General features: G+C 43.4%; 1 protein-coding gene across 6 annotated transcripts in view; it reads left to right on the forward strand.

The window, feature by feature from the left end:
- KMT2E (lysine methyltransferase 2E (inactive)) overlaps positions 1-25,945 on the forward strand; it is a 445,960-nt gene that overhangs the window by 308,443 nt on the left and 111,572 nt on the right. For 4 of the 6 annotated variants that reach the window (XM_063927017.1, XM_063927018.1, XM_063927019.1 and 1 more), the window contains 4 exons: positions 4,564-4,728; positions 20,879-21,214; positions 21,911-21,964; positions 23,896-24,147. In XM_063927017.1, the coding sequence (XP_063783087.1) occupies positions 4,564-4,728; positions 20,879-21,214; positions 21,911-21,964; positions 23,896-24,147 (807 nt within the window). The remainder of the gene's footprint in view (positions 1-4,563; positions 4,729-20,878; positions 21,215-21,910; positions 21,965-23,895; positions 24,148-25,945) is intronic. The other 2 variants (XM_063927020.1, XM_063927022.1) reach the window with 1 other exon arrangement.

The raw sequence follows: 25,945 nt of genomic DNA on the forward strand, positions 1-25,945 counted from the left end.
TTCTCCATTGTTAATCCTCTTTTGCTCCTTTTCGGATCAGCAAAAAAACACTGAGGCATCTTGGGAGTATGGATGGGAAGGAGGGTTACACATTTAAATATTTAAATGTGTCTATACCTGCTATCTCATGGTCCATATCCCAAAAGTACTCCAGTGCCCCGTGTGGATTCAAAGAAAAGGATTTATCTGGAAAGTACCAAAATCCTATTTTTTATTTTACAAAGAAACTTCATGTTGAATCATTTTGGTGATAAAAAAAAAAATATATATATATATATTTTTTTTTTTAGGTGTGGTAAAAAATATTATTTTGCGTGGTTGTTGATTTTATTGGGCTCTGTATTTATATGCTGTAGATATAAGCTGAACACATTTAAGATTGCATTTATGCATAAATTCAGAAAATTTTGAAGGGTTCACTAAACTTTGAGCTTAGGGCCTAATTCAGCACATCTACTCTGACATACGGGGGGGACGCCCAGCGCAGGGCATGTCCGCCCGCATGCCCGGTTCTGCCACCTCCCCCACCCCCAAACATGCGAATGCATCGCAAGTCGGCGATGCGCTCGCATGTTTAATTGGAGCAATGTTCCATGCTGAATTAGGCCCTTAGTCAGTTGTGGTGGCGGGATACTTGTTTCAAGAAAGCCAAGTCGAAAAACATCCATCTTTGCTGTATTCTAATAAATAAGAATGATTGCTGACTCATGTTTCTGTTGGATGCCTTTGTGCAAAGTAGGTAAGTCCTTTCTAGCTGTGAGAATTCTTTGTATATTTACCTTCAAGATTGCAGACTGCTACATAAAGCCTCTATATCAACCAATAACCTACTTTGTGTTGTATTATGATACGGAAAGCATCAATGACACATTGCAGAAGACTCCATAGGGAACATGCACCTAATTGAATCTGCCGTTAAGAGTTTCTGCTTGTCTGCCTACTGAGATTCATTCCTCAATAAATGGAATATCAACTGTGCTAAAATTAAGCATAATCCCTACAATAAAAAAAAGCGAACAACCATCTGACCACATCAAAAGAGGTGGTCTCCCTAACTCATTGTTCACAAACAAAAGCTTCCTCCTTTTAACTAATGTAACATAATTGTTCTTAATTAATTTTTCACAAGCTGGTCGAGCTTGCTTGCTTTTATTTTTGTTTGTTTTTTACACTTATTTTAGCCTCTACTGGGTACACACTAATGCAGTAGTAGATGACGGCACAATATCGTTTGCCGCCACATTTAAAATACATGTCTTGCTTCCATGGGTTGATCCAGCATCCAATCATGGGTACACAATAAGCGATGTGGCCGATATATCGTCTTGTTAATCGCCTTTAGACTTAAATAACTCAAGATCAAATTGAGTTAGTGCTTTCTGTATTGAGTGTTTTCTAGAGTTACTAAATTTTTCTTTAACAGTATGAATACACTTTGGTAATGCTTGTATTTCTGCTGAACGGAACTTGACTTCACTTTGTAAATGCTAGAATATATGACAACTGAGGTGCAGATGCAGAGATGACTGCATAGCTCACAAAACCACAGGAGACCTTTGCTTTCTTTGATTAAGCTGCAGTCACAGGCATATGCCAAGTGGCAACTATTCTGAAATGTTTGCTGACAAAAGGTACTATATGGGTCAGGTTTATACTATTCATACTTCGCATACATTTGTGTTCCATTTGCATGCAATTTGCGTATATTTTGCAAATATTTTATTTGCAACAAAAACATTTGTTAGGTATGAAAAAACTACTAAAATCTATAATATAGCAGAATCAACTCCCCTTTTAGTGTATTTTATGAAATAAACTCGCACAAAGCATAAAATAAGCGTAAGCGATAATATTGTCCGTTAACGTCTGCAAGGCATTCACATGCAGTTAATGTCCCCATCCACTACTTGCAATTAATACAGCTTTCGTATGTGTACACACATTATTGTTCCATTGTTCTGTTTAGCAATTTGTACTAGTTTTTACTATATTTGGTCTATTGATAGAATCATGCAAATCTATGTATTTGTGCACATATTTTTCTGGGTACAGACAGGTAAATAACACAACAAGGAGGTAACCAAAAGAAACTGGAATCGTGTTCTAGAGGGCAGGGGTCTTGTAGCACGGGCATCCGCCGCTTGGTGAATGTTTGCGGAACCCTTCCTAGGTAGTATCACCACTGTTTGTTTGTTTGTTTTTTCGAGTTACTCTTTCGCCTGTTTTTGTGATGGCTGATTCACACAAATTATTTGATGTGAGAGGTATTGAGCACTTAGAATTTGTATCCCAGGGTCAAACTGTCAACCAAAGTTTTTTTTTGGAAGTATTGAAAAGGTTGCATCACAATTTGAGGAAAAAGCGTGAGTGGTTCTTCCAACATGACAACGCACCTGCCCACACAGCGCGAGTGTTAAGCAATTTTTAACCAAAAACTACATGATACCTTTTCCTCACCCACCGTATTCACCCGATCTCGCCCCGTGCAATTTTTTATTTAATTTTTTTTATATTGCAGAGGTGAAACAAAAAAGGCAAAAGTACTTACGGCATCATCGAAGATGAGTTTAAAAAATATTTTGAGCAATGTTAAAAAATGTTTTGACAAATGTATTGATTCAAGTAGAGAGTATTTCCAGGGTGATTGAAGTTTCAAAATGTACAAATAAATAATTAATAAATCCATCCATCCATCCATTCATTCCTGTTCTTTTGGGTAGCCCCTCGTATTTATTCTACAAAAGCCAACCTAATAACTTTTGTATCAGGGTCTGAGTGCCCCATTTTGGATTGTACATAGTTGGGAGCAAATTCTAGTTCTATCAATTTGCAGTTCTGTAAAAAAAAAAAAAAAAAAAAGGTTTTGTTGCAAGCTCTACAGAATAGTATAGGACAGTGTTTTTGTTTGTTATGGTGTGTATCCTGCGTTGCTTTAATTTATAACATTGTTTAATGACACATTCACCGCTGCCTTAAGATTCTGTTAAACATTTAGGGGGAGATGTACTAAGCAGAGAAGTGAGCCTGTGAAGAAGTTGCCCATTGCTACCAATCAACATTGAAGTAGCATAATTTGCAACTTCTCCACTCTTTTCACTGCTTAGTACATCTTCCCCCTCCTAGTCCTTCCCAGAGTATGCATTCTTGCACTCATGAAGAGAGTTCTGTTGCACTGTGTATTATACTACTTCATAAATCAACCTTTTATTATTAAACACCTCCTTATCCCCCTCCTTCCTTTCTCTCCCTATCTGGCACTAACTCTCACTTCAACCCAAAAGTGCAGACCCTCGCCACCAAAACATACTGTTTGTCCACACTTACCTATTCCTTGCCTATTCTTTCGTGTACCCAGCCTCTATTTCATACTGACCTTTTCTGCTTCTCTTTCTTTCTTGATCATATTCTCGCAGATCTTATTTGTTTTCTTTTGCCAACTCTAACTTTTTACCAACTGGAAATTTTCAGCCTTCTGACCTGAAACATGCATCAAAGTGAAGTTCTAAGCATCTTCTTGTTTTAAAGTTCTGTCAGTAACTGGAGAAAATTACTTGACAATTGGTTCCCATTGCATTTCATGCAGTGCTTATTCCACAGCGCTTTGTTTCACTCATCCTCCTTAATTGTGTATATGTATGAAACACCAATGGAGGCAACATAAAGTTCACACATTCTCCAGAAGACAGTGGACATTACTTGTACAATAACAGTGATTACGTGCAAGGTGTAAAATTGAATACATAATTTATTTTCAGGTATAGGAGTTAGTCATAACCTTGTACATTTTATTGCTTTTAGGGGTCTCATAAGTTGGCCCTTGGTCCCATAAGGTGTGTCCGCTTATTTTGTGGCGAAACAGTAGATCATATGAGATCAGAACCTCAATTGTGTTCACAAAGCCCATGCTGTGGTGTAATGTAGCTTCTATAGTTGGTGACACCTTACCATCCATACTTTTTTTTTTTTTTTTTTGTTTAATGTATATTTTGAATAAGGGTGCATTTCTTCATTGTTGCTATTTTGTAAAACATTGACCTAAGGCATTATATATGCAAGCTGCTGTGAACCCACCATCTGCTTTATTTGACTTGCAGATGCATGTGAAAATACTCTTAAATTATATTGTAGGAATATAGTAACTATCCCAGTGTCACAATACAGACGCCGGGATCCCGACTGCCGAGAATGCCGACAGCTGCAACAGGGCTACTCCCACTCGTGGGTGTCCACGCCACCCATAGAGTGGGAATAAAATCTGTGTGGAGCCCGCAGCGTGGCGAGCCCAGCAAGGGGCTTTCTAGCGCTCGCCCCACTGCCAGCATTCTGGTGCCTGGGGTCCCGGTGTCTGTATTCTGACCGCCGGGATTCCATATGCAACCCGATATTGTATGTATATCAGCTTAATTTTCAACTTGTCTCGTAAAGCCTCACTACAAAAACTGATTTTCAGACCTGTAGAATGTGTGCCATTGCCAGTTCATTTTTGACATGATGTACTTTATCTTTGTGTGTTCATATGAATACATGCCTAATTATTTTTATATATTTTTTTGTTTATCTTAGACAAGAGAAGAAAGGAAAATGGAGGCTATTCTTCAAGCCTTTGCCAGGCTAGAGAAGCGAGAGAAAAGGAGAGAGCAGGCTTTAGAAAGAATTAGCACATCTAAAACTGATGTCAAGCCAGAAATCAAGGATCTTCAGGTCCTTAGTGAATGTGAGCTCGCTCAGGTAAATTTGTTCTGAACCTATATCCGCTATATAACTTATTTTTTGTTTTTCTAAAATAAGTTTATTAAACCAAATTAAAAAAGGTGTTTTGGGGTTGTTTTTTTTTGTAGTTTCTGTAAACCTGAGCTTTCCAGAACTCCATGGGTTTACGGTTTCCAGATTTAAACCATATTCATGTAATTAGTGATTATGCTTTTCAGTACACTTCAATGTTTATATGATTAAACATGGAAGAACAATTAGAATTCATAGTTTTGTTCACAATTTAAAATAAAGTGCAATGTATGTAGACTCATACTGACATTAACTTGTCTGTAGTGATTAATGTTATGCAAACATGTTGACGTGCTGTTGTTGCCATTTCTTGAGTTTTATCTAAACTAAGCCCAGATTGACTTTAATGCAGTCTATATAATAAGAATTAGCAGTTTTTTTTCTCTATACATTTCCTCTGAAAATGTCTGAAAACACTTTGAACATTTGTAATTATGATCAGAGGAAACTGCTACTCTTTAAAAAAAAAAAAAAATTATGCGGTCTCTTCTGATGTACAAAAGTATTGGTAACGACAAAACAATCTTTTTATAGGATGACCGCTTGTAAAGAAATAGCGTGCAATATATTCTTCCAAACACTGATAAAACACCACTTTTTTTTTTTTGTAAAGTTACAAACCTAATAGTTAGATGTGGTTTGCCCACAGAGATTGTAAACCATAGAAAGGTGGCTTCGCAATACACATTACATTAAATGCTATAGTACACTATATATCCTATAATATGTATTTATTGCTACATAGAATTCACAAATAATAAATACACAAAAAAACTATTTTTTTGTTGAACATATTATTCTCTTGAAACAAAGTATCAATAGATGCTGTTATGCACGGTCAGGATATGTTACTGGCTTGTAACTGTATCAATATAACTTAGTTGTAAATATAGTTGGAGAGTATTCAAGCAAGCTCTTGTCAGTCACAGGTGTATGAAAAGTTATGACAGTGGTTATCTCTGTGTTGCAGGTGTTTGTTGCCATCTGGCTTTCTCACCTGTATTCCAATAGATCAAGCCACAGATATTCTATGTCTCAACACCCAGCCGTACTATGGTATATATCTGCTGTTTGTAATTAATGTTACTGTTGGAGCTACTGCTTGCCGTCAAACTATCAGTGATTAGGACGGTGAAGCGTGTTGGGGCCCCCGGAACAGAGGCCATCTGGAAATAACCGGAATTGGTGTACCTGTATCTTACACCTTGTGCAGCATGTATTTGATTTCGGTATTGCAGCTACTTGCAGTTGCCATTCACTGTTAGTCGATTGGTGTCTTTCAGGTTTACCGCTGTTTGTCAGTATCTTTTTGCTGGTAGCAGCTTAACGCGATTCAGATCTTTCCTGTGCTACTGCTGTGGCCAACCTGCATTGTATAGCTTATTTCTTGGTGTGTAAGATCACTCAATGTAGTGCTGGTTTACCGGTGCTGCCAGTGTGCTTTAGTTGTTAGTGGCTCAGTGCTGCTTAGCTCGCTCCCTAGTGGCCTCAAGGGTCATCATCCCAGTTCCCCTGTTGCAGTGAGGCACTGGTTTCCATGCAACCTCTTCTTGGTTCAGAAGTTGGACGGTTCATTCTGGCCAATCTTCAGCCTGAAGTCACTCAACAGGTACTTGCAGGTTCCTAGATTTGGCATGGAGTTTCTTTTCTCTGTTTTATATGCTTAAAACCAGGGACTTCATGCCCATCTTAGACACATGGGATGCCTCTGAGCCTATTCCCATTCAGTTCTGTCACCAGCGATTCTTCAGGTTTTTACTGCGGGAGGTACACTTCTAGTTTTGGGCATTGCTATTTGGGCTTTCCATGTCTTCATGAAGATCATGACAGTTCCTCTTTGATGCTTTCTGCCTTATCTGGGAAACTTGCTTCGTCTGGCCCAGTCGCTGGATGTCTTCTGGGGATATGTCCTTGTCACAGTAGACCTTGTCCAGTTTCATGGATGGATTATCAGTTGTAGGAAATCCTCCTTGTCTGTGTCTCTGCAGATGTTGATTTTAGGGTCCTTGCTCGTTTAAAGAGTTCAGCAAGTTTTACTTCCTACAGACAAACTCCAAGATTTACAAGCCATGCTTTGCTCATTTGTTTGTTATCGCTGAGTGTCAAAGCACTCTCTAGTCCCCACCTTCAACATGGTGGAGTATGCCCAGTTTCACTACTGTCCTCTCTAGAGGGAGGCCAGGTGGAGCAAATCCCATCTGCAGCTCGTGTCACAAACCATTTTTTCTCTTGAGCGGTCTATCGCTCCTTCAGCACCACCTTGACAGTGGCTGTCCATTTCTTTTTCATCCACTAGGGGTCACTGGAGTACTCTTGGGATATGGACGGCTTCCGCAGGAAACAGGGCACTGAATATTTAAATTTCTCTATCGTCCTAGTGGATGCTGGGGTTCCTGAAAGGACCATGGGGAATAGCGGCTCCGCAGGAGACAGGGCACAAAAAGTAAAGCTTTAGGATCAGGTGGTGTGCACTGGCTCCTCCCCCTATGACCCTCCTCCAAGCCTCAGTTAGATTTTTGTGCCCGGCCGAGAAGGGTGCAATCTAGGTGGCTCTCCTAAAGAGCTGCTTAGAAAAGTTTAGCTTAGGTTTTTTATTTTACAGTGAGTCCTGCTGGCAACAGGATCACTGCAACGAGGGACTTAGGGGAGAAGAAGTGAACTCACCTGCGTGCAGGATGGATTGGCTTCTTTGGCTACTGGACATTAGCTCCAGAGGGACGATCACAGGTACAGCCTGGATGGTCACCGGAGCCTCGCCGCCGGCCCCCTTGCAGATGCTGAAACAAGAAGAAGGTCCAGAATCGGCGGCATGAAGACTCCTCAGTCTTCTTAAGGTAGCGCACAGCACTGCAGCTGTGCGCCATTTCCTCTCAGCACACTTCACACGGCAGTCACTGAGGGTGCAGGGCGCTGGGAGGGGGGCGCCCTGGGAGGCAATGAAAACCTATTTTTGGCTAAAAATACCTCACATATAGCCTCCGGGGGCTATATGGAGATATTTAACCCCTGCCAGAATCCGTTAAGAGCGGGAGACGAGGCCGCCGAAAAAGGGGCGGGGCCTATCTCCTCAGCACACAGCGCCATTTTCCCTCACAGAAAGGCTGGAGGGAAGGCTCCCAGGCTCTCCCCTGCACTGCACTACAGAAACAGGGTTAAAACAGAGAGGGGGGGCACTAATTTGGCGTTAGAAATATATAAAAAAGATGCTATAAGGGAAAACACTTATATAAGGTTGTCCCTATATAATTATAGCGTTTTTGGTGTGTGCTGGCAAACTCTCCCTCTGTCTCTCCAAAGGGCTAGTAGGTCCTGTCCTCTATCAGAGCATTCCCTGTGTGTGTGCTGTGTGTCGGTACGTGTGTGTCGACATGTATGAGGACGATGTTGGTGAGGAGGCGGAGAAATTGCCTGTAATGGTGATGTCACTCTCTAGGGAGTCGACACCGGAATGGATGGCTTATTTAGGGAATTACGTGATAATGTCAACACGCGGCAAGGTCGGTTGACGACATGAGACGGCCGACAAACAATTAGTACCGGTCCAGACGTCTCAAAAACACCGTCAGGGGTTTTAAAACGCCCGTTTACTTTAGTCGGTCGACACAGACAGGGACACTGAATCCAGTGTCGACGGTGAATAAACAAACGTATTCCTTATTAGGGCCACACGTTAAGGGCAATGAAGGAGGTGTTACATATTTCTGATACTACAAGTACCACAAAAGAGGGTATTATGTGGGATGTGAAAAAACTACCGTAGTTTTTCCTGAATCAGATAAATTAAATGAAGTTAGGGCGCGTTGGGAAACACCCCTTAGGGTGGATAAGGCGCTCACACGCTTATCAGAACAAGTGGCGGTACCGTCTATAGATAGAGCCGTCCTCAAGGAGCCAGCTGACAGGAGGCTGGAAAATATCATAAAAAGTATATACACACATACTGGTGTTATACTGCGACCAGCGATCGCCTCAGCCTGGATGTGCAGAGCTGGGGTGGCTTGGTCGGATTCCCTGACTAAAAATATTGATACCCTTGACAGGGACAGTATTTTATTGACTATAGAGCATTTAAAGGATGCATTTCTATATATGCGAGATGCACAGAGGGATATTTGCACTCTGGCATCAAGAGTAAGTGCGATGTCCATATCTGCCAGAAGATGTTTATGGACACGACAGTGGTCAGGTGATGCAGATTCCAAACGGCACAAAGGTGTATTGCCGTATAAAGGAAGAGGAGTTATTTGGGGTCGGTCCATCGGACCTGGTGGCCACGGCAACTGCTGGAAAATCCACCGTTTTTACCCTAAGTCACATCTCTGCAGAAAAAGACACCGTCTTTTCAGCTTCAGTCCTTTCGTCCCTATAAGAGTCATATCTGCCCAGGGATAGAGGAAAGGGAAGAAGACTGCAGCAGGCAGCCCATTCCCAGGAACAGAAGCGTTCCACCGCTTCTGACAAGCTCTCAGCAGGACGCTGAGACCGTACAGGACCCCTGGATCCTACAAGTAGTATCCCAGGGGTACAGATTGGAATGTCGAGACGTTTCCCCTGCGCAGGCTCCTGAAGTCTACTTTACCAAGGTCTCCCTCCGACAAGGAGGCAGTATGGGAAACAATTCACGAGCTGTATTCCCAGCAGGTGATAATTAAATTACCCCTCCTACAACAAGAAAAGGGGTATTATTCCACACTATATTGTGGTACTGAAGCCAGAAGGCTAGGTGAGACCTATTCTAAATCTAAAAAAATTTGAACACTTACAAAGGTTCAAATCAAGATGGAGTCACTCAGAGCAGTGATAACGAACCGGGAAGAAGGGGACTATATGGTGTCCCGAGACATCAGGGATGCTTACCTCCATGTCCCAAATTTGCCCTTATCACTAAGGGTACCTCAGGTTCGTGGTACAGAACTGTCACTATCAGTTTCAGACGCTGCCGTTTGGATTGTCCACGGCACCCCGGGTCTTTACCAAGGTAATGGCCGAAATGATGGTTCTTCTTCGAAGAAAAGGCGTCTTAATTATCCCTTACTTGGACGATCTCCTGATAAGGGCAAAGTCCAGGGAACAGTTGGAGGTCGGAGTAGCACTATCTCGGATACTGTTACAACAGCAGGGGTGGATTCTAAATATTCCAAATTCGCAGCTGATCCCGACAACAAGTCTCCTGTGCTTAGGGATGATTCTGGACACAGTCCAGAAAAAGGTGTTTCTCCCGGAAGAGAAAGCCAGGGAGTTATCCGAGCTAGTCAGGAACCTCCTAAAATCAGTGCATCATTGCACAAGGGCCATGGTAAAAAAATGGTGACTTCCTTCGAAGCAATTCCAGTCGGCAGATTTCATGCAAGAACTTTTCAGTGGGATCTGCTGGACAAATGGTCCGGATCGCATCTTCAGATGCATCAGCGGATAACCCTATATCCAAGGACAAGGGTGTCTCTCCTGTGGTGGTTACAGAGTGCTCATCTTCTAGAGGGCCGCAGATTCGGCATTCAGTTTTGGATGTTGGTGACCACGGAGGCCAGCCCGAGAGGCTGGGGAGCAGTCACACAAGGAAAAAAATTTCCAGGGAGTGTGATCAAGTCTGGAGACTTTTCTCCACATAAATATAGCTAAGGGTAAATTTATAATGCTCTACGCTTAGCAAGACCTCTGCTTCAAGGTCAGCCGGTATTGATCCAGTGGGATAAAACATCACGGCAGTCGCCCACGTAAATAGACAGGGCGGCACAAGAAGCAGGAGGGCAGTGGCAAAAACTGCAAGGACTTTTCGCTGGGCGGAAAATCATGTGATAGCACTGTCAGCAGTGTTTCATTCCGGGAATGGAAACTGGGAAGCAGACTTCCTCAGTAGGCACGACCTCCACCCGGCAGAGTGGGAACTTCATGGGGAAGTTTTCCACATGATTGTAAACCGTTGGGAATTACCAAAGGTGGACATGATGGCGTCCCGTCTGAACAAAAAACGGGACAGGTATTGCGCCAGGTTAAGAGACCCTCAGGCAATAGCTGTGGACGTTCTGGTAACACCGTGGGTGTACCAGTCGGTGTATGTGTTCCATCCTCTGCTTTTCATACCTAAGGTACTGAGAATTATAAGACGTAGAGGAGTAAGAACTATACTCATGGCTCCGGATTGGCCAAGAAGGACTTGGTACCCGGAACTTCAAGAGATGCTCACAGAGGACTTATGGCCTCTGCCGCTAAGAAGGGACTTTTTTCAGCAAGTACCATGTCTGTTCCAAGACTTACCGCAGCTGCGTTTGACGGCATGGCGGTGGAACGCCGGATCCTAAGGGAAAAGGCATTCAGGAAGAGGTCATTCCTACCCTGGTCAAAGCCAGAAAGGAGGTGACCGCACAACATTATCACCACATGTGGCGAAAATATGTTGCGTGGTGTGAGGCCAGGAAGGCCCCACGAAGAAATTTCAACTCGGTCGATTCCTGCATTTCCTGCAAACAGGGGTGTCTATGGGCCTCAAATTGGGGTCCATTAAGGTTCAAATTTCGGCCCTGTCGATTTTTCTTCCAGAAAGAATTGGCTTCAGTTCCTGAAGTCCAGAAGTTTGTCAAGGGAGTATTGCATATACAACCCCCTTTTGTGCCTCCAGTGGCACTGTGGGATCTCAACGTAGTTCTGGGATTCCTCAAAACACATTGGTTTAAAACCAGTCAAATCTGTGGATTTGAAGCATCTCACATGAAAAGTGAACATGCTCTTGGACCTGGCCTGGACCAGGCGAGTGTAAAATTGGTGGTTTTTTTCTCAAAAAAGCCCATATCTGTTTGTCCATTCGGACAGGGCAGAGCTGCGGACTCGTCCCCAGTTCTCTCCCTAAGGTGGTGTCAGTGTTTCACCTGAACCAGCTTATTGTGGTGTCTTGCGCCTACTAGGGACTTGGAGGACTCCAAGTTGCTAGATGTGGTCAGGGCCCTGAAAATATAGGTTCCAGGACGGCTGGAGTCAGGAAAACTGACTTGCTGTTATCCTGTATGCACCCAACAAACTGGGTGCTCTTGCTTCTAAGCAGACTTTTGCTAGTTGGATGTGTAATACAATTCAGCTTGCACATTCTGTGGCAGGCCTGCCACAGCCAAAATATGTAAATGCCCATTCCACAAGGAAGGTGGGCTCATCTTGGGCGGCTGCCCGAGGGGTCTCGGCTTTACAACTTTGCCGAGCGGCTATTTAGTCAGGGGCAAACACGTTTGTAAAATCCTACAAATTTGATAACCTGGCTAAGGAGGACCTGGAGTTCTCTCATTCGGTGCTGCAGAGTCATCCGCACTCTCCCGCCCGTTTGGGAGCTTTGGTATAATCCCCATGGTCCTTTCAGGAACCCCAGCATCCACTAGGACGATAGAGAAAATAAGAATTTACTTACCGATAATTCTATTTCTCGGAGTCCGTAGTGGATGCTGGGCGCCCATCCCAAGTGCGGATTATCTGCAATACTTGTACATAGTTACAAAAATCGGGTTATTATTGTTGTGAGCCATCTTTCAGAGGCTCCGCTGTTATCATACTGTTAACTGGGTTCAGATCACAGGTTGTACAGTGTGATTGGTGTGGCTGGTATGAGTCTTACCCGGGATTCATAAATCCTTCCTTATTGTGTACGCTCGTCCGGGCACAGTATCCTAACTGAGGCTTGGAGGAGGGTCATAGGGGGAGGAGCCAGTGCACACCACCTGATCCTAAAGCTTTACTTTTTGTGCCCTGTCTCCTGCGGAGCCGCTATTCCCCATGGTCCTTTCAGGAACCCCAGCATCCACTACGGACTCCGAGAAATAGAATTATCGGTAAGTAAATTCTTATTTTAGAACTCTCCACCCCTCCATATCCCCGAGTACCTCAGTATTTTTTCTGTGCTCATGCACTAACAGAGGCTTGTGTGGGTTCCCACACTTATCTTTGAATATTTTTGATTTTAATTTTTCATTTTTACCTTTTTATTACTATTTCAAGCACATCCCTTCCCAGTTTCTCCTAAAAACATGGGTCCGGGATAGTGCCGCTGCACAGAAGCAGCGCATGGCGTGTCGGTCCTCACAAAGAGCACCCTCACAGCCACACGCAGCTCACTGATTGCTGCTACAGCTGGACGGAGCTTACAGAAAGAAGCCCCGTCTCAGCCATGACCTGATGCAACAGCTGGACGGACAGAAGCAGCCCTCCCTGCAGGAGACAAGGTATGCTGAGGGGGACAGGGCGGTCAGCGCACGCTGCCGCCCCGCTGTGTGGGGTCCGTGTTTAACCGCCACCCGCCACTAATACACAGCCGCTCCGTCCAGCCGCTCCGTCCGCGCTGTATCCAGCGCTAAGAGGGGGACAACCGCCGCAGCTGAGGATGCTCAGCGCTCACACTAGCGCCGCCGGAAGCCGCTAGCTCCAGCCAGCCGAACTCCGTTCGCTCAGCGGCTCTCCTCACAAGCGTCCCCCGCCTCCCTGCAATGAAGGTCAGCTTCCCGGCACCCGCTCCCCGCTAAACTACACGGAGCACAGGGGGAGGGGGAGGGGGGGGGGGGGGACGACGACGACAAGGTCTGATCACAGACAGCGCTGCTGCAGGGGAGAGAAACTTATAAGGCTGCATGACAAGATTTCATATTCAGGCACCATAGGTATATTAATAGACTATTGAGCCTATATTATACACAGGAGTATTGTACCCTAACCTGTGATTATCAGTGTAAGCATGGCATGGGGGCCATTTTAACCATGCTTCCTGTTTTCTTCCTGTTTGTAATTCCAGAACGTTCCTGTCCTACATCTCTAACTCCACCGGAGGCGCAGGGGTGTTAGTGGGAATTTTGTTTCAGGTTTCACATAGGCTGGCCATGTGAACTGCAATTCGGCCATATATATATATATATATTACACACCTTAAGTAATAATTTTACTGAGTCGTGCAAGTGTCTGTCTTTGTCTATTGTGTTGTCTGTCTGCATAATGAGTAAGGCACCAGCAAAGACTAAAAAGAAGTTTTACTGCAATGTCTGTACATAAATTTACCACATGTTCAGTATGTTTTGTAGGGGCCGCCGCTCGACAGAAGCGGCAAGATCGGAGGCTCGGGTGACGCCGCCAGCTCTATCGGAGGAGTCTCAGCCTTTGCAAAGGTCCAACTTCACTTTGGGTAACAGGGTGTTAATTTAATTGGTCTTATAATTTAACCATTTCTGCTATGTTGCAGTCTGACAATTCTATGCCAATCCTCACGGCGCTAAATAAGGGTGAGGAGGGCACATTAGACCAGCAGTCAGATAGTGCGGTTTTTGACAACCAGACATTGATAATGACCAGGGCGTCAGTCTCTGAAGTTTACAGAGACTAAGGAGCCTCTAACATATAATCAGTCGTATTTACTAAACGACAGATCTCCAATGGGCTTCTTATTTAGGATATCTTACTAAGATGTTAGTAGAAAGCGAATCACCCGTTCTATACCTCACAGATTTAAGTCTATTTACCCGTTTCCACACAGTGACATCTACATTGGAGAATCCGCCATTGGTGAATTCGTCTGTGTCAAACCTTATAAAGACCCAAGATACATTTGGGTCACTAAGGCGCTCTATGTATGGAAACAATGACGATCACGTTATACTTATCGTTAATCAAATCTGAGAAGCTGCTGAGTATCTATGTACAGCTTCTGCTGCCGGCTGTTAGCTCGCTTCTCGCTTTTCATCGTCGCTAGTTGCAGCACGACAAGGACTCTGGCTGCGTTTTTGGCAAGCGGAATCAGAGGTCAAAAGAATACGGTGGCCAGAAGTTGTTTGGTCCTAAATTTGACAAATGCATTTCTCAGGCCAAGGCGGTGGGGGGGAAAGTCTAGTTTCCTGCCATTGCCTCCTCCGGTACCAAGACGGAAATACTCTGGTCCGGCGTTTAAATCCTTTAGACTTCAGTCTTTTCAAGGCTGTGGTACAGAAATTGTAATGCCAGGGCGCTAAAGTCACCAATAAGCCAGTGGCTTGACGGGCTCCCAGGTCATCTCGGATTTCCAATTGTGGGAGCGCGCCTTTAGCCGGGATTCCAGACATCCACTGATGGATGTATCCGCAATTTAGGGTTAAAAGAAAGCTGTCTCCCGCCACTGCGCTTTTTCAAGACACGACTGCCTCTGTCGGATGACAAGAAGGCGTTTTGGCAGATTGCCATTCAGTCTCTGCTGGATTCAGCAGTTTTTAATTCCAGGCCTGGTACACCAACAAGGTCAGGGTTATTATTCCCGTCTGTTTGTGGTACCGAAGCCGGAGGGCTCCGTCACCGTCTCAATCAGTAAGTCACTTACTACAGATTGAAGATGGAATTTCTGCGGTCAGTATTTGCAGATTTGGAGCCACAAGATTGCATGATTGCACTTGATTTCCAGGATGCGTACTTACACATTCCGATTTGGTCACCTCATCAGAGGTTCTTGCGTTTTGCAATACGCCACACCATTAACAGTGTCAGGCTCTACCGTTTGGCCTCTCGTCAGCGCCACAGATATTCACCAAGTGATGTTTGTGATGATAGCTCATCTCAGATCCCTGGCAGTGACAATCGTTCCGTACTTAGACGATCTGCTCATAAGAGCTCCGTCTCAACAGATGCTCCTCCAACTTGCGCTGCTAACGTACACCACGGTTGCAGTGTCAACTTCAAGAAATCGCATCTCATTCCGTCTCAACGACTTCAATTCCTAGGTATGATTCGAGATACGGTAAATCATAGAATTTACCTACTACACCAGAAAGTACAGATTATTCGCCATCTGGTACAATTAGTGTTCAAGCCACGCACACTCTCGGTACATTTGTGTATTCGCCTATTAGGAACAATGGTGGTGGCTTTCGAAGCGCTTCAGTTCGGAGGTTTGCACTCGCGTCCATTTCCACAGCATGTGCTCGCACAGTGGTTGCCCTCGCATCGGCAGATTCCCCACAGGGTGAGGTTGTCCCCAAGGGCGAGGGTGTCTCTACTCGGGGTGAGAGTCTCAGAAGTTAGGGAGCTGTAGTTTAAAATTGTCAGCGACAGGGTCTCTAGGCGGATCACGACAGATTGCTGTCTTTAAATGTCCTGAAACTCCGCGCAATTTACAAAGCACTACATGCTTCGCTCTCAGACTGGCCAAGTGCAGTCAGACAACGCGACGGCAGTCGCATACATCAACAACCAGGGAGGAACGAGCAGCTGCATGGCAATGCGGGAAGTAGCTCGAATCCTCAATTGGCCAGAATACCACCAGGTGATATTGTCGGCAGGGTTCATTCCGGGAGTGGACAACTGCGAGGCGGATTATCTCAGCAGTCAGAATTTTCATCCAAGGACTGGGCATTAAATCCAGAGGTGTTTCACATGTTGGTCCACAGGTGGGGTTACCCTCAGGTGGATCTGATGGCACCTCGCCACAATTACCAAACGCCCCAGTATGTGTCCAGAACCAGAGATCCAAAGGCAGTGGCGGTGGATGCTCTCACAATCGCTTGGCCGTACAGCCTCGTGTATCTGTTTCCACCGTTTCCGCTACTCTCTCGGTTGCTAAAACGGATCAAAAGAGAGTCCGTCACAGTCATACTAGTGGTGCCTCATTGGTCTCGGAGACCTTGGTTCTCGGATCTCCGTGGACTACTCGCATAAGATCCTTGGTCGCTCCTACTACGTCCAGACCTGTTACAACAGGGTCCATTCTTTTACCCCGGTTTAGCGCTGCTGCGTTTGACGGGGTGGCTGTTGAGACCGCCCTCTTAAGAAGAGAGGGCATTCCAGTATCGGTTATAACAACCATGTTACGTGCTAGGAAGCCGGTTACGGCAGCTCATTATTACAGAATTTGGTGTGCCTATATAGGTTGGTGTGAAGCTCGGAAGTTTCCGACATCATCTTTCAAGTTATCCCGTCTTTTGTTATTTCTACAGACGGGGTTAGATGGAGGATTTATTTTCAAAGACGATTGGCTCTATTGCCGTCGGTACACTTTTCTACAAGGTGTCCTCAGAGTACAGCCTCCATTCATTCCACCTACAGCGCCTTGGGACTTGAATCTGGTTTTAGATTTCTTACAGTCTTCATATTTTGAACCCTTACAGCAAGTGGATATAAAGTTTCTCACTTGGAAAACTATTTTTCTTCTAGCCTTAGCTTCGGCTAGGCGTGTTTCACATTTGGGTGCCTTGTCATGCAAGCCACCGTATTTGGTGTTTCATGATGACAGAGCGGAACTTCGGACGAATCCCGCTTTCTTACCAAAGGTAGTGTCATTTTTTTACATCATTCAACCAATAGTAGTTCCTGTGTTAACAACACATTCGGGAACTCTGAATGTGGTACGCGCATTACGCGTTTATGTATCCCGAACGTCTACAGTTCGTAATACGGATACGTTGGTTGTTCTCTATGATGCTGCCAAGTTGGGTTGGCCAGCTTCTCAGCAGACCTTATCCAGATGGATAAAACTGACTATACGTCAGGCTTACCTTAATGCTAGGTTACAGCCGCCTACATCAGTAACGGCTCATCCCACACGTTCTGTGGGAACTTCATGGGCAGCTGGTCGTGGAGCTTCTATGACGCAGCTTTGCCGTGCGGCTACATGGTCTTCAGTGCACACGTTTGTGCGCTTTTACAAGTTTGATACGTTTTGCGGCATCGGCATCTAGCTTTGGCCGCCTAGTGTTACAGGTGTCAAACAGCTCTCCCGCCCACGGGGGAAGCTTTGGTACGTCCCAAGAGTACTGCAGTGACCCCTAGTGGATGAAAAAGAAAATAGGATTTTGGTACTTACCAGGTAAATCCTTTTCTTTGAATCCATAGGGGGCACTGGACGCCCACCCAGAGCAGTTTTACCTGGTTTGTATTAAGCTCAGGGGATCTTATGGTAACACATTTTCACCGAATGGTTCAAATTATAAGGTTCTATCGGTTATGGTGTCAACTGTTTAGTTGTCAGTAACGTTATGTGTCAACTTTGTTGTTGTCCGTTATGTTATATGTAATTCTCCATTGTCAACCTCTCTATAGTTCCTGTTCGGCTCAGTAAAAAACACTGAGTTACTCTGGGATATGGAGGGGTGGAGAGTTCTAAATTTAAATATTCAGTGCCCCGTTTCCTGCGGAAGCCGTCCATATTCCAAGAGTACTCCAGTGCCCCCTATGGATTCAAAGAAAAGGATTTACCTGGTAAGTACCAAAATCCTATTTTCCAATTCAGGACTAGGTCCTGTTCACTGCCGCCGCCTAACTTCGGGGGTAGGTGAGTGGTAAATTGTCAACTTTCTTTGCAGAGTCTGTGAACAGCGGAGGTGTACCAGCTTCTGATCAATATGCTGGAGCTCTGAGTAATTTTCAGAGCTCTTTGCCCCGTCACCGCTCATTTACCAGCATCGTCTTGTCCAGATGCAACTTGACATCGCAACAACAATCACCTACAATAGCACAGTAGGGCAACACTTGCCATTGTATCATCATGGAAGAGGTGAGTTGCATCCTTCACTGAACAGAGTGTCTTCTTCCAGCTCTGTCAGCGGCGTACAATTTCGGAGGTCATGATTGGACGGCAGATTTCCTAAGCTGCCAGGAGGTTCCTTTGGGCAAGTGAGCGATATCCAGTCTTCAGCTTCCGGTTCTCCACTGGGGCTTGCCAGCCATCATCTTGATGGCATCTCTGCACTATCACAAACTGTTGCGGTACTGCTTACGCACCAGAGATACGGTAGCTCTTCTGGTGGATGCTTTAGCAATTCAGTGAACCTTCCCTCTCCTGTACATTTTCCCTTCATTATTAGTATTTCCCCGGGTTCTCAGCAATTTGCAGTTGGAGGACGGCATAGTGACTCCGGTGGCTTCTGTTTGTGGTACGTCGTTCTTCTGGGTCTCCTCATCAACGCTCAATTGAGTTTTCTTCAAAGCCTGTATCTTCTGTCTCAGGGCCTGTGCTTCCATCCAGGTCTGATTTGTCTCACTTTGACAGGGTGGCTCTTGAGAAATCTGTGAGAGCGAAGGGGTTCTCAAGATCAGTAATTCATATCATCATCTTTAATGACTGACTTTACCACCAGGTTTAGAAGATTTACGTCACCTGATGTTCAGCTAGCGGTTTTAACCCCAGATTGTTTCAAGTCTCGCGAGTCCTGTTTTTTGCAGGTGGGTATGGATTTGATTCTCCGTCTGTCTTCATTGAGGGTGCAGGATTCAGTCCATTCTGTTCTCTTCCAGAATGCGCTGTTGCCTGATTTTACGGGCTTTCCTGCTGGGTGTCCTCCATGTGCAGCCTCCGTCTGTACCTCCAGCGTTTATAATAAGCCTTTACTTTGTTCTTAGCACTCTCATGTGCCTCCTTTTGAGCCCTTGGTTATCTGTGGACATTCATTGGATTGTGTGGAGGACTGTCTTCCTTCTGCCTGTAGCTTCAGCCCAGCGGGTGTCTGTCTTGAGCGTGTTGTTTTGTCGCTCTTTATTTCGTTGTTCAGACACAATTATGTTACCTCCCTGAGGTATTTCCTCAGTTTCACTCAACTAGGCGATCATGTTCCTTTAATTTCAAGTGCCGGAGGAGGCCTCCTTGGATGTCGTGAGGACCCTCCAGATTTTTGTGGGCATGACACTGGATCTCCGTATAACGGATTCTCTCTGTCCTGTATGGCTTTCATAAACGCAGCTGGCCGGCTTCTAAGCAGACTTTGGTCAGTAGGTTCTGTTTGCCAATCCGCAATGTTTATACCGCGGCAGGCTTTCCTGCCCTGGCCGTAGTCACAGCACTTTACAACCGGTACAGCTTTGTAAAGCAGCCATATGGTCATCTGCCCTTATGTTTCTCTAACTCTATTCCTTTGTTTCCGCAGTTGCGAATTTCGGACTAAGTGTTCTCAGCACAGCTCAGGCACGTCTTTGCCCTTAGGGGAATAGCGTTGGGACGTCCCAGCGTAAAACTTGTGTCCCCTATGGAAACAACAAGGAAAGGAGATCTGTGTTTTTACCTGTTTAAATTCTGTTTCTTCAAATCCATGGGGGATACAGGGTACACACCCTGATGCACCTGGTTTGCGGGGTTTTCTCCTGCTACCTGCAAAATATAAAGAAGTTTGAATTATTATGCTATTGGATTGCTTTTAATAAATGTATACAAAAAAAAGTTGTTTTAACGTGAATGTTTTGTGTTCTCATTTTATATGCCCTTTGTATTGTGTTATACAGATGTGTTCAAAAATCAAAATACGATCGGCTAGATGAGTCTTTGCATGGTGAGTAATAAAGTGGAGGGAGATAAAGTACCAGCCAATCTGCTTCTAACTGCCATGTTACAGGCTGTGTTTGAAAAATGACAGGAGCTGACTGGTACATTGGCCCAAATGTATTAAGCCTTAACAAGAGGATAAAGACGGATAAAGAGAGATAAATGAACAGCCAATCAGCTTCCTAACTGCCATGTCACAGGCTGTGTTTGAAAAATGTCAGGAACTGGTTGGTTGGTCATTTATCTCTTTATCCGTCTTCACCATCTCTTGTTATGGCTTAATACATTTGGGCCTTTATCTCTCTCAGTTTTATAATTCTCCAAGCGATGACGCATCTAGCCTATGTGTAGAAACAAATAGAATGGAAAATCTTAATTTTCATGCTCCAAAAATGTTTGTGTAATGTTCATACAGATGTGTCCACACTTGCTGGTTCTCCATATGCCAAATTTATCCAAGACGCCCCGTGTGATTGATGTTCCTGAGAGGGGTAGTGTACCGTATTTTTCCAGCATTTTTGCGTCTTAGTCGCATTGCCGAGGCAGCAAAAAGCCACTCTTAAGAGTACTACACATGCGGACCTACAACATTAATTGAGCAGGAATTGGTTTTATAATTGTGTACAATGGAACACAGCATGTGGAAAAGCGATGACCACTTAGCAATGTAGTTTTGTTGCTCCCAGTTGTTTTATTTATGCTAATTGCATAATTTCAGCGAGAGGCGCTAATGAAGCAACAGTAAGAAAGGACACATCTAAGTTTTGCATTTTTCATATTAAAGCTAGTAAAAAAATAAAATAAACATTTTTCACAATAAAAATATACCAATTCTAAAGCGGTTAGGTTTCTCCTTACATTTGTTAGGAACCAGTGAAAGAGGAACCAGTCAGCAAGCCTACTCCTGCCAAAATTAATCGTACCAAGCAAAGAAAAAGCTTTACTAGAAGCAGAACTCACATTGGGCAACAGCGTCGACGTCACAGAACTATAAGCACCTGCTCTGACATCCAGCCGTCCTCCCCAGATGTTGAGGCCACCCCACAGCAAATGGAAACGGAGACGAATGCGCTTGTAGAAGAGGCTGTCAGTGAGAACACTGCTGCTGAAGCTGCCCCTGGAGTTGCTGATACTGATGAGGTTACAGATACTGAATCATTTGCACAAAACAAATGTTCGGCAAAATACCCAAAAACTAAAAAGGTAGGTATGATTATTCCTGGTAAGATGCATCTGGAAAGTGTTAGGCAGTTACAGTTTTATATTTCTACATTTTGTAACGTGGGTGCTACCTAAAGGTCAAGCAGGTTCTCTATTAATTTGTTTTAAAAAAAAAAGGGGGGGGGGAGGAAAACAATGACCCAAATTTGTATTAGGTTGAACAGTTTTCATAAAAAATGTTACTCATGCCTTTATGGGAAGAAAAGCTAAAATAAAAAAGATATTTAGAATGTTTGCATCAGTTAATGATGCAATCACTTTATGCAAGTGGGTTTTACTTTAAAATATATATAGCTTCTATAGCTTGCATAACTTTCAAATACGTATTGTTTAGGGCAGGCCTGGCCAACCTGTGGCTCTCCAGCTGTTGTAAAACTACAAGTCCCATCATGCCTTGCCACAGTTTTGCTATTATGGAATGCTAAAACTGTGGCAGGGCATGCTGGGATGTGTAGTTTCACTACATCTGGAGAGCCACAGGTTGGCCATGCCTGGTTTAGGGGATGTGTTATTTTATTTTTAAGGACAAGGGTATTTTTTTATTTTTTGCACTGTGATGAACTGCAAACTGAACTATTGTTTTTATGAAATTGTTACTGATGGCATGCCTCTTACTACTTGTTTCACGTTTAAGCGTGTGTCTTATGAATAATGCATACATTGCCATTCTGTTTGCAGTCTTGCGTAAGCACTTGTGTGGCACTTCAAAAATGGAAGGACACTCTTTTTACAGTATGTATCAAAGGCAGTTTTGTGAATTTTTTTTCCACACAAGTATTTTAATCTGTGCCGTAAAATGTTTAGTACATCATAAAATGGCAAAGTGATTTGAAGTGTAGAATAAACATTTCTTTTAACTAATTACACATTCTTACAGATTGACATAATTTGAACAATGTAGTTTGTTTATTTGCAAAGCAAGTAATCTTTTAAATGTTTTGATTCCTTCATTTTGAATGGTTAATATGGGGTGTGTACTGAAGCCCTCACCCCAAATGTGTTTTCGGTCCCCAACTTGCTTGGGATCTTTTATTGACTGACTTGGATTGCTCTAGCGATATTAAGATCTGTCCCACAGCCACTTGGATGTTAGTGCTCCCTACCCTCACATTAGAAATGTTGGATAATGCTGCTAAAGAATAGCCTTTTTTTTTTTTTTCTTAACATGTTGTGTTTACATTAAATGACACCTGTTCAGATTTATAAAATATTTGATGTGATTGCAGGTATTTGATTTTTTTTTTACTAATGACACCTTGGCATTAGTGGGTCCGGTATGAATGGTCGACAGTCATTAGGTCGACCACTAATGGTCGACACATGAAAATGGTCGACAGTCATTCGGTCGACCACTATTGGTCGAAATTGGCATGGTCGACACATGAAAATGGTCGGCACATGAAAAGGTCGACATGAGTTTTCTTACTTTTTTTTTTTGTCGTTTTCTGTGTAAAGTGACTGGGAACCCCAATTAGTGCACGGCGTCCCCTCGCATGGCTCGCTATGCTTCGGGCAAGGTGCCTCGCTCCGCTGGGCACAGATTACCGTTCCCATTCGTAGTCCACGTGGATCATAAAGTATGGAAAAGTTCCCCAAAAGAAGAAAAATTTGAAAAAACTCGTGACGACCTTATCATGTGTCCATGTCGACCATGTCAGTGTCGACCTAATGACTGTCGACCATCCAAACGGATACCGGCATTAGTATATTAAATACATAGCATGTACAGTATACCACTGTCAGGCTAAGAAGTGTTTGCATGGGGTTGATTATTTAAATAGAGGCCATTTGCTCTAAATTCAAGGTCCTTTAGAAGTCCCGCACCATATGATTCTGCTAAAGAAGCAACCCACAGTTACAGTAAAGAAAATATTGCGCTTTTTGCATGCACCACAATGAGCGAAGCGTATTACCATAAGCATGCCAGGAAAACACATTGCACAAATCTTCTACAGAACATAAGTCCATTTAATCGGCCCATGCTTGACTGTCTTAAGTTGAATAAAACTTTTTTCTTTGTCCTAGAAAAAAACTTTCCATTTAACATGGAATAACGATAATGTTGTATTGAAAAATTTTGTTCAGTGTTCTGAAATGCTATGTTTGTAGCTTTCTAAAACGAATTAAAATTTAGTTGTATTTATAAACTTTCAGGGTAATAATTCGCTCTTTGCTTCTTTCCTGAGACTAATGTGTGGCATTTTATGATCATTGTAATGTGGTTTGAAACTATAGCTTGCAACATAATGAATGGTCCATTTTTATGAATCCGAGCCTTACAAATATCACATTGCAGCTATCCGTTCATATCAAATCCATTTTTGTTAAGTTATTGAACAGTATAATTTTCCTTCCTACTTGTCACACTGTTCTTCAGTTGGGTTATTTTTTTTATTTTATTTTTAATACTCTTCTATAAGTGACCCTAAGCAAGAGAGTGAGACAAACTTGTATAACAATTTAATTTGTAGCTCTTTCAATTGGGACACGTTGCATATGAATGACGAAAAATGGGCTGTGATTTAGTTACATCTGTTGCAAATATATCACATTGCTGCAAAGTGTGGCATGTCTAGTTTGAAAGCAAACTTTAGGATATTACTGATACATCTTTGCAGAGGAAACTATAAAATGAGCTATATATACATATTTTGTTATTCTAGCACTTGGTTAATGAATGGTTAAACGAAAAACATGAGAAGCCTAGTAAACATGGAGAGACCTATTTGGAAAGACCTCTGCGGATAACAACAGATCCTGAAGTCCTCGCAACACAGTTGAATTCTCTGCCGGGTCTCATCTACAGTCCACATATGTATACCACTCCAAAGCATTATATACGATTTACCTCGCCATTCCTTTCAGAGAAGAAAAAGAAGAAAGATGAGGAAAATGTCTCCAGCTGTTGCAAAAAGGTATTTAAAACTAATAATTTTAAGTCTTAATATAAGAATTTTTTTTATTTTTTACATTTTAAGTGGCCTACATTTTATTTATAAGAAACCAGTTGTAGACCCACCCAGAAGCTGCAGGTGGACTCTTCTGCACTCCCATTTATTCATTTGCCCAGAAGTGAACACAGGGAGTTATTCAGGTTGTATCACAGTTGAGAGAAAATCGTAAATGATCGATTTTCTCCAACCTGCAGTCACGAGATGCGATCACACTTTGAGTGACAGCGGCAGGCGTCATAGGTACGGCGTTGAGGGGAAGTAGTCCGGCCAACGCAGGTGTGGCATGACTTAACAAGCAGCCGCTCCGATCAAGAAAATGGCGCGAACCTCCTGCATACGCAGCCTAGCAGCGACTGCAGGGGGTCGTCCACAGTTGCTGCGACCGCAATCCAATTGCGATCACATTACAATCCGCTTGCAGCCACGGGGCAGAAGTTAGCATCCTGGGCGGCCTTTCTCTGCGCTGGGCAGCCCTCAGCATGCTACAGAAGGGGTTGCAGATTCTGCTTTTTAGCAGAATCTGCAGTCCGTGCTCAGTAGGATCCGCAGTCAGCATTCTGCTTGTATAAGTGTTGTAATTTTGCTTGCATAAGGTTTAATTCCATAACTTTTTTTTATGTATTTAATTGGAAATATAATTGTGACTGATTTTATACAAGCATTTAATTTCTACACAACATAGAAAGAGAACGTGACTAACAGTCATAATACAAATTGTAATAAATAGGTATGGACATGTTAGTCCACATACAAAGAGAACTTTTAAACCAGCCGGTCACAGATTATAATAAATGTACATATTTACACAACTGGACACCAGGTTAAGATTTGGAAACCCTTACTTGTGTAAAAGAAAATTGTAGCTAAAGTTGGAGACAGGATGACTGTCATCAGGTGAGAGAAGGATGTGTATAGACCAGTGGTTCCCAAACTTTTTTGAATCATGGTGCCCTAGAGTATCACAATTTTTTTTTTTTTCACGGCACCCCTAGGTCTAAACTTTCTTATTGAGAAATTTAGAAAAAAAAATATTACATTTAGTAAATAATCTTTATATGTCATCCTTAGGTTCAATTATGTGATGAGGGACAAGATTTGCTTCTGTTTGTCTACTCGGGCCTGGACAACCTGTGGCTCTCCAGATGTTGTGAATCTACACATCCCAGCATGCCCTGCCACAGTTTAGCCTTTCCTAATAGCATAACTGTGGCAAAGCATGATGGAACTTGTAGTTTTGCAACAGGTGGAGAGCCACAGGTTGGCCAGGCCTCATCTACATACAGTGCCTTGCTAAAGTATTCACCCCCGTTTGCAGTTTGAAGGTTTTTTTGCTTCACAACCTGGAATTAAAATGGATTGTTTGAAAGTTTGCACCATTTCATTCACAGAACATGCCTACAACTTTGAAGAGGGTTTTTTGGGTTTTTTTATGGCGAAGCAAACAACAAATAGGACAAAATAACTAAACTTCAGCGTACATAACTATTCACTCCCCTAAAGTCAGTACTTTGTAGAGCCACCTTTTGCGACAATTGCAGCTGCAGGTCGCTTTGAATAAGTCTCTATGAGCTTGCCACATCTTGCCACTGGGATTTTGCGCATTCCTCAAGGCAAAACTGCTCCAGCTCCTTCATATTGGATGGTTTCCACTTGTGAACAGCAATCTTAAATCTGACCACAGATTCTCAATTGAATTGAGATCTGGGCTTTGACTAGGCCATTCCAACACATTTAAATGTTTCTCTTTAAACCACTCGAG

Source organism: Pseudophryne corroboree, chromosome 6 (genome assembly GCF_028390025.1).
Source record: "Pseudophryne corroboree isolate aPseCor3 chromosome 6, aPseCor3.hap2, whole genome shotgun sequence".
Taxonomy (NCBI): domain Eukaryota; kingdom Metazoa; phylum Chordata; class Amphibia; order Anura; family Myobatrachidae; genus Pseudophryne; species Pseudophryne corroboree.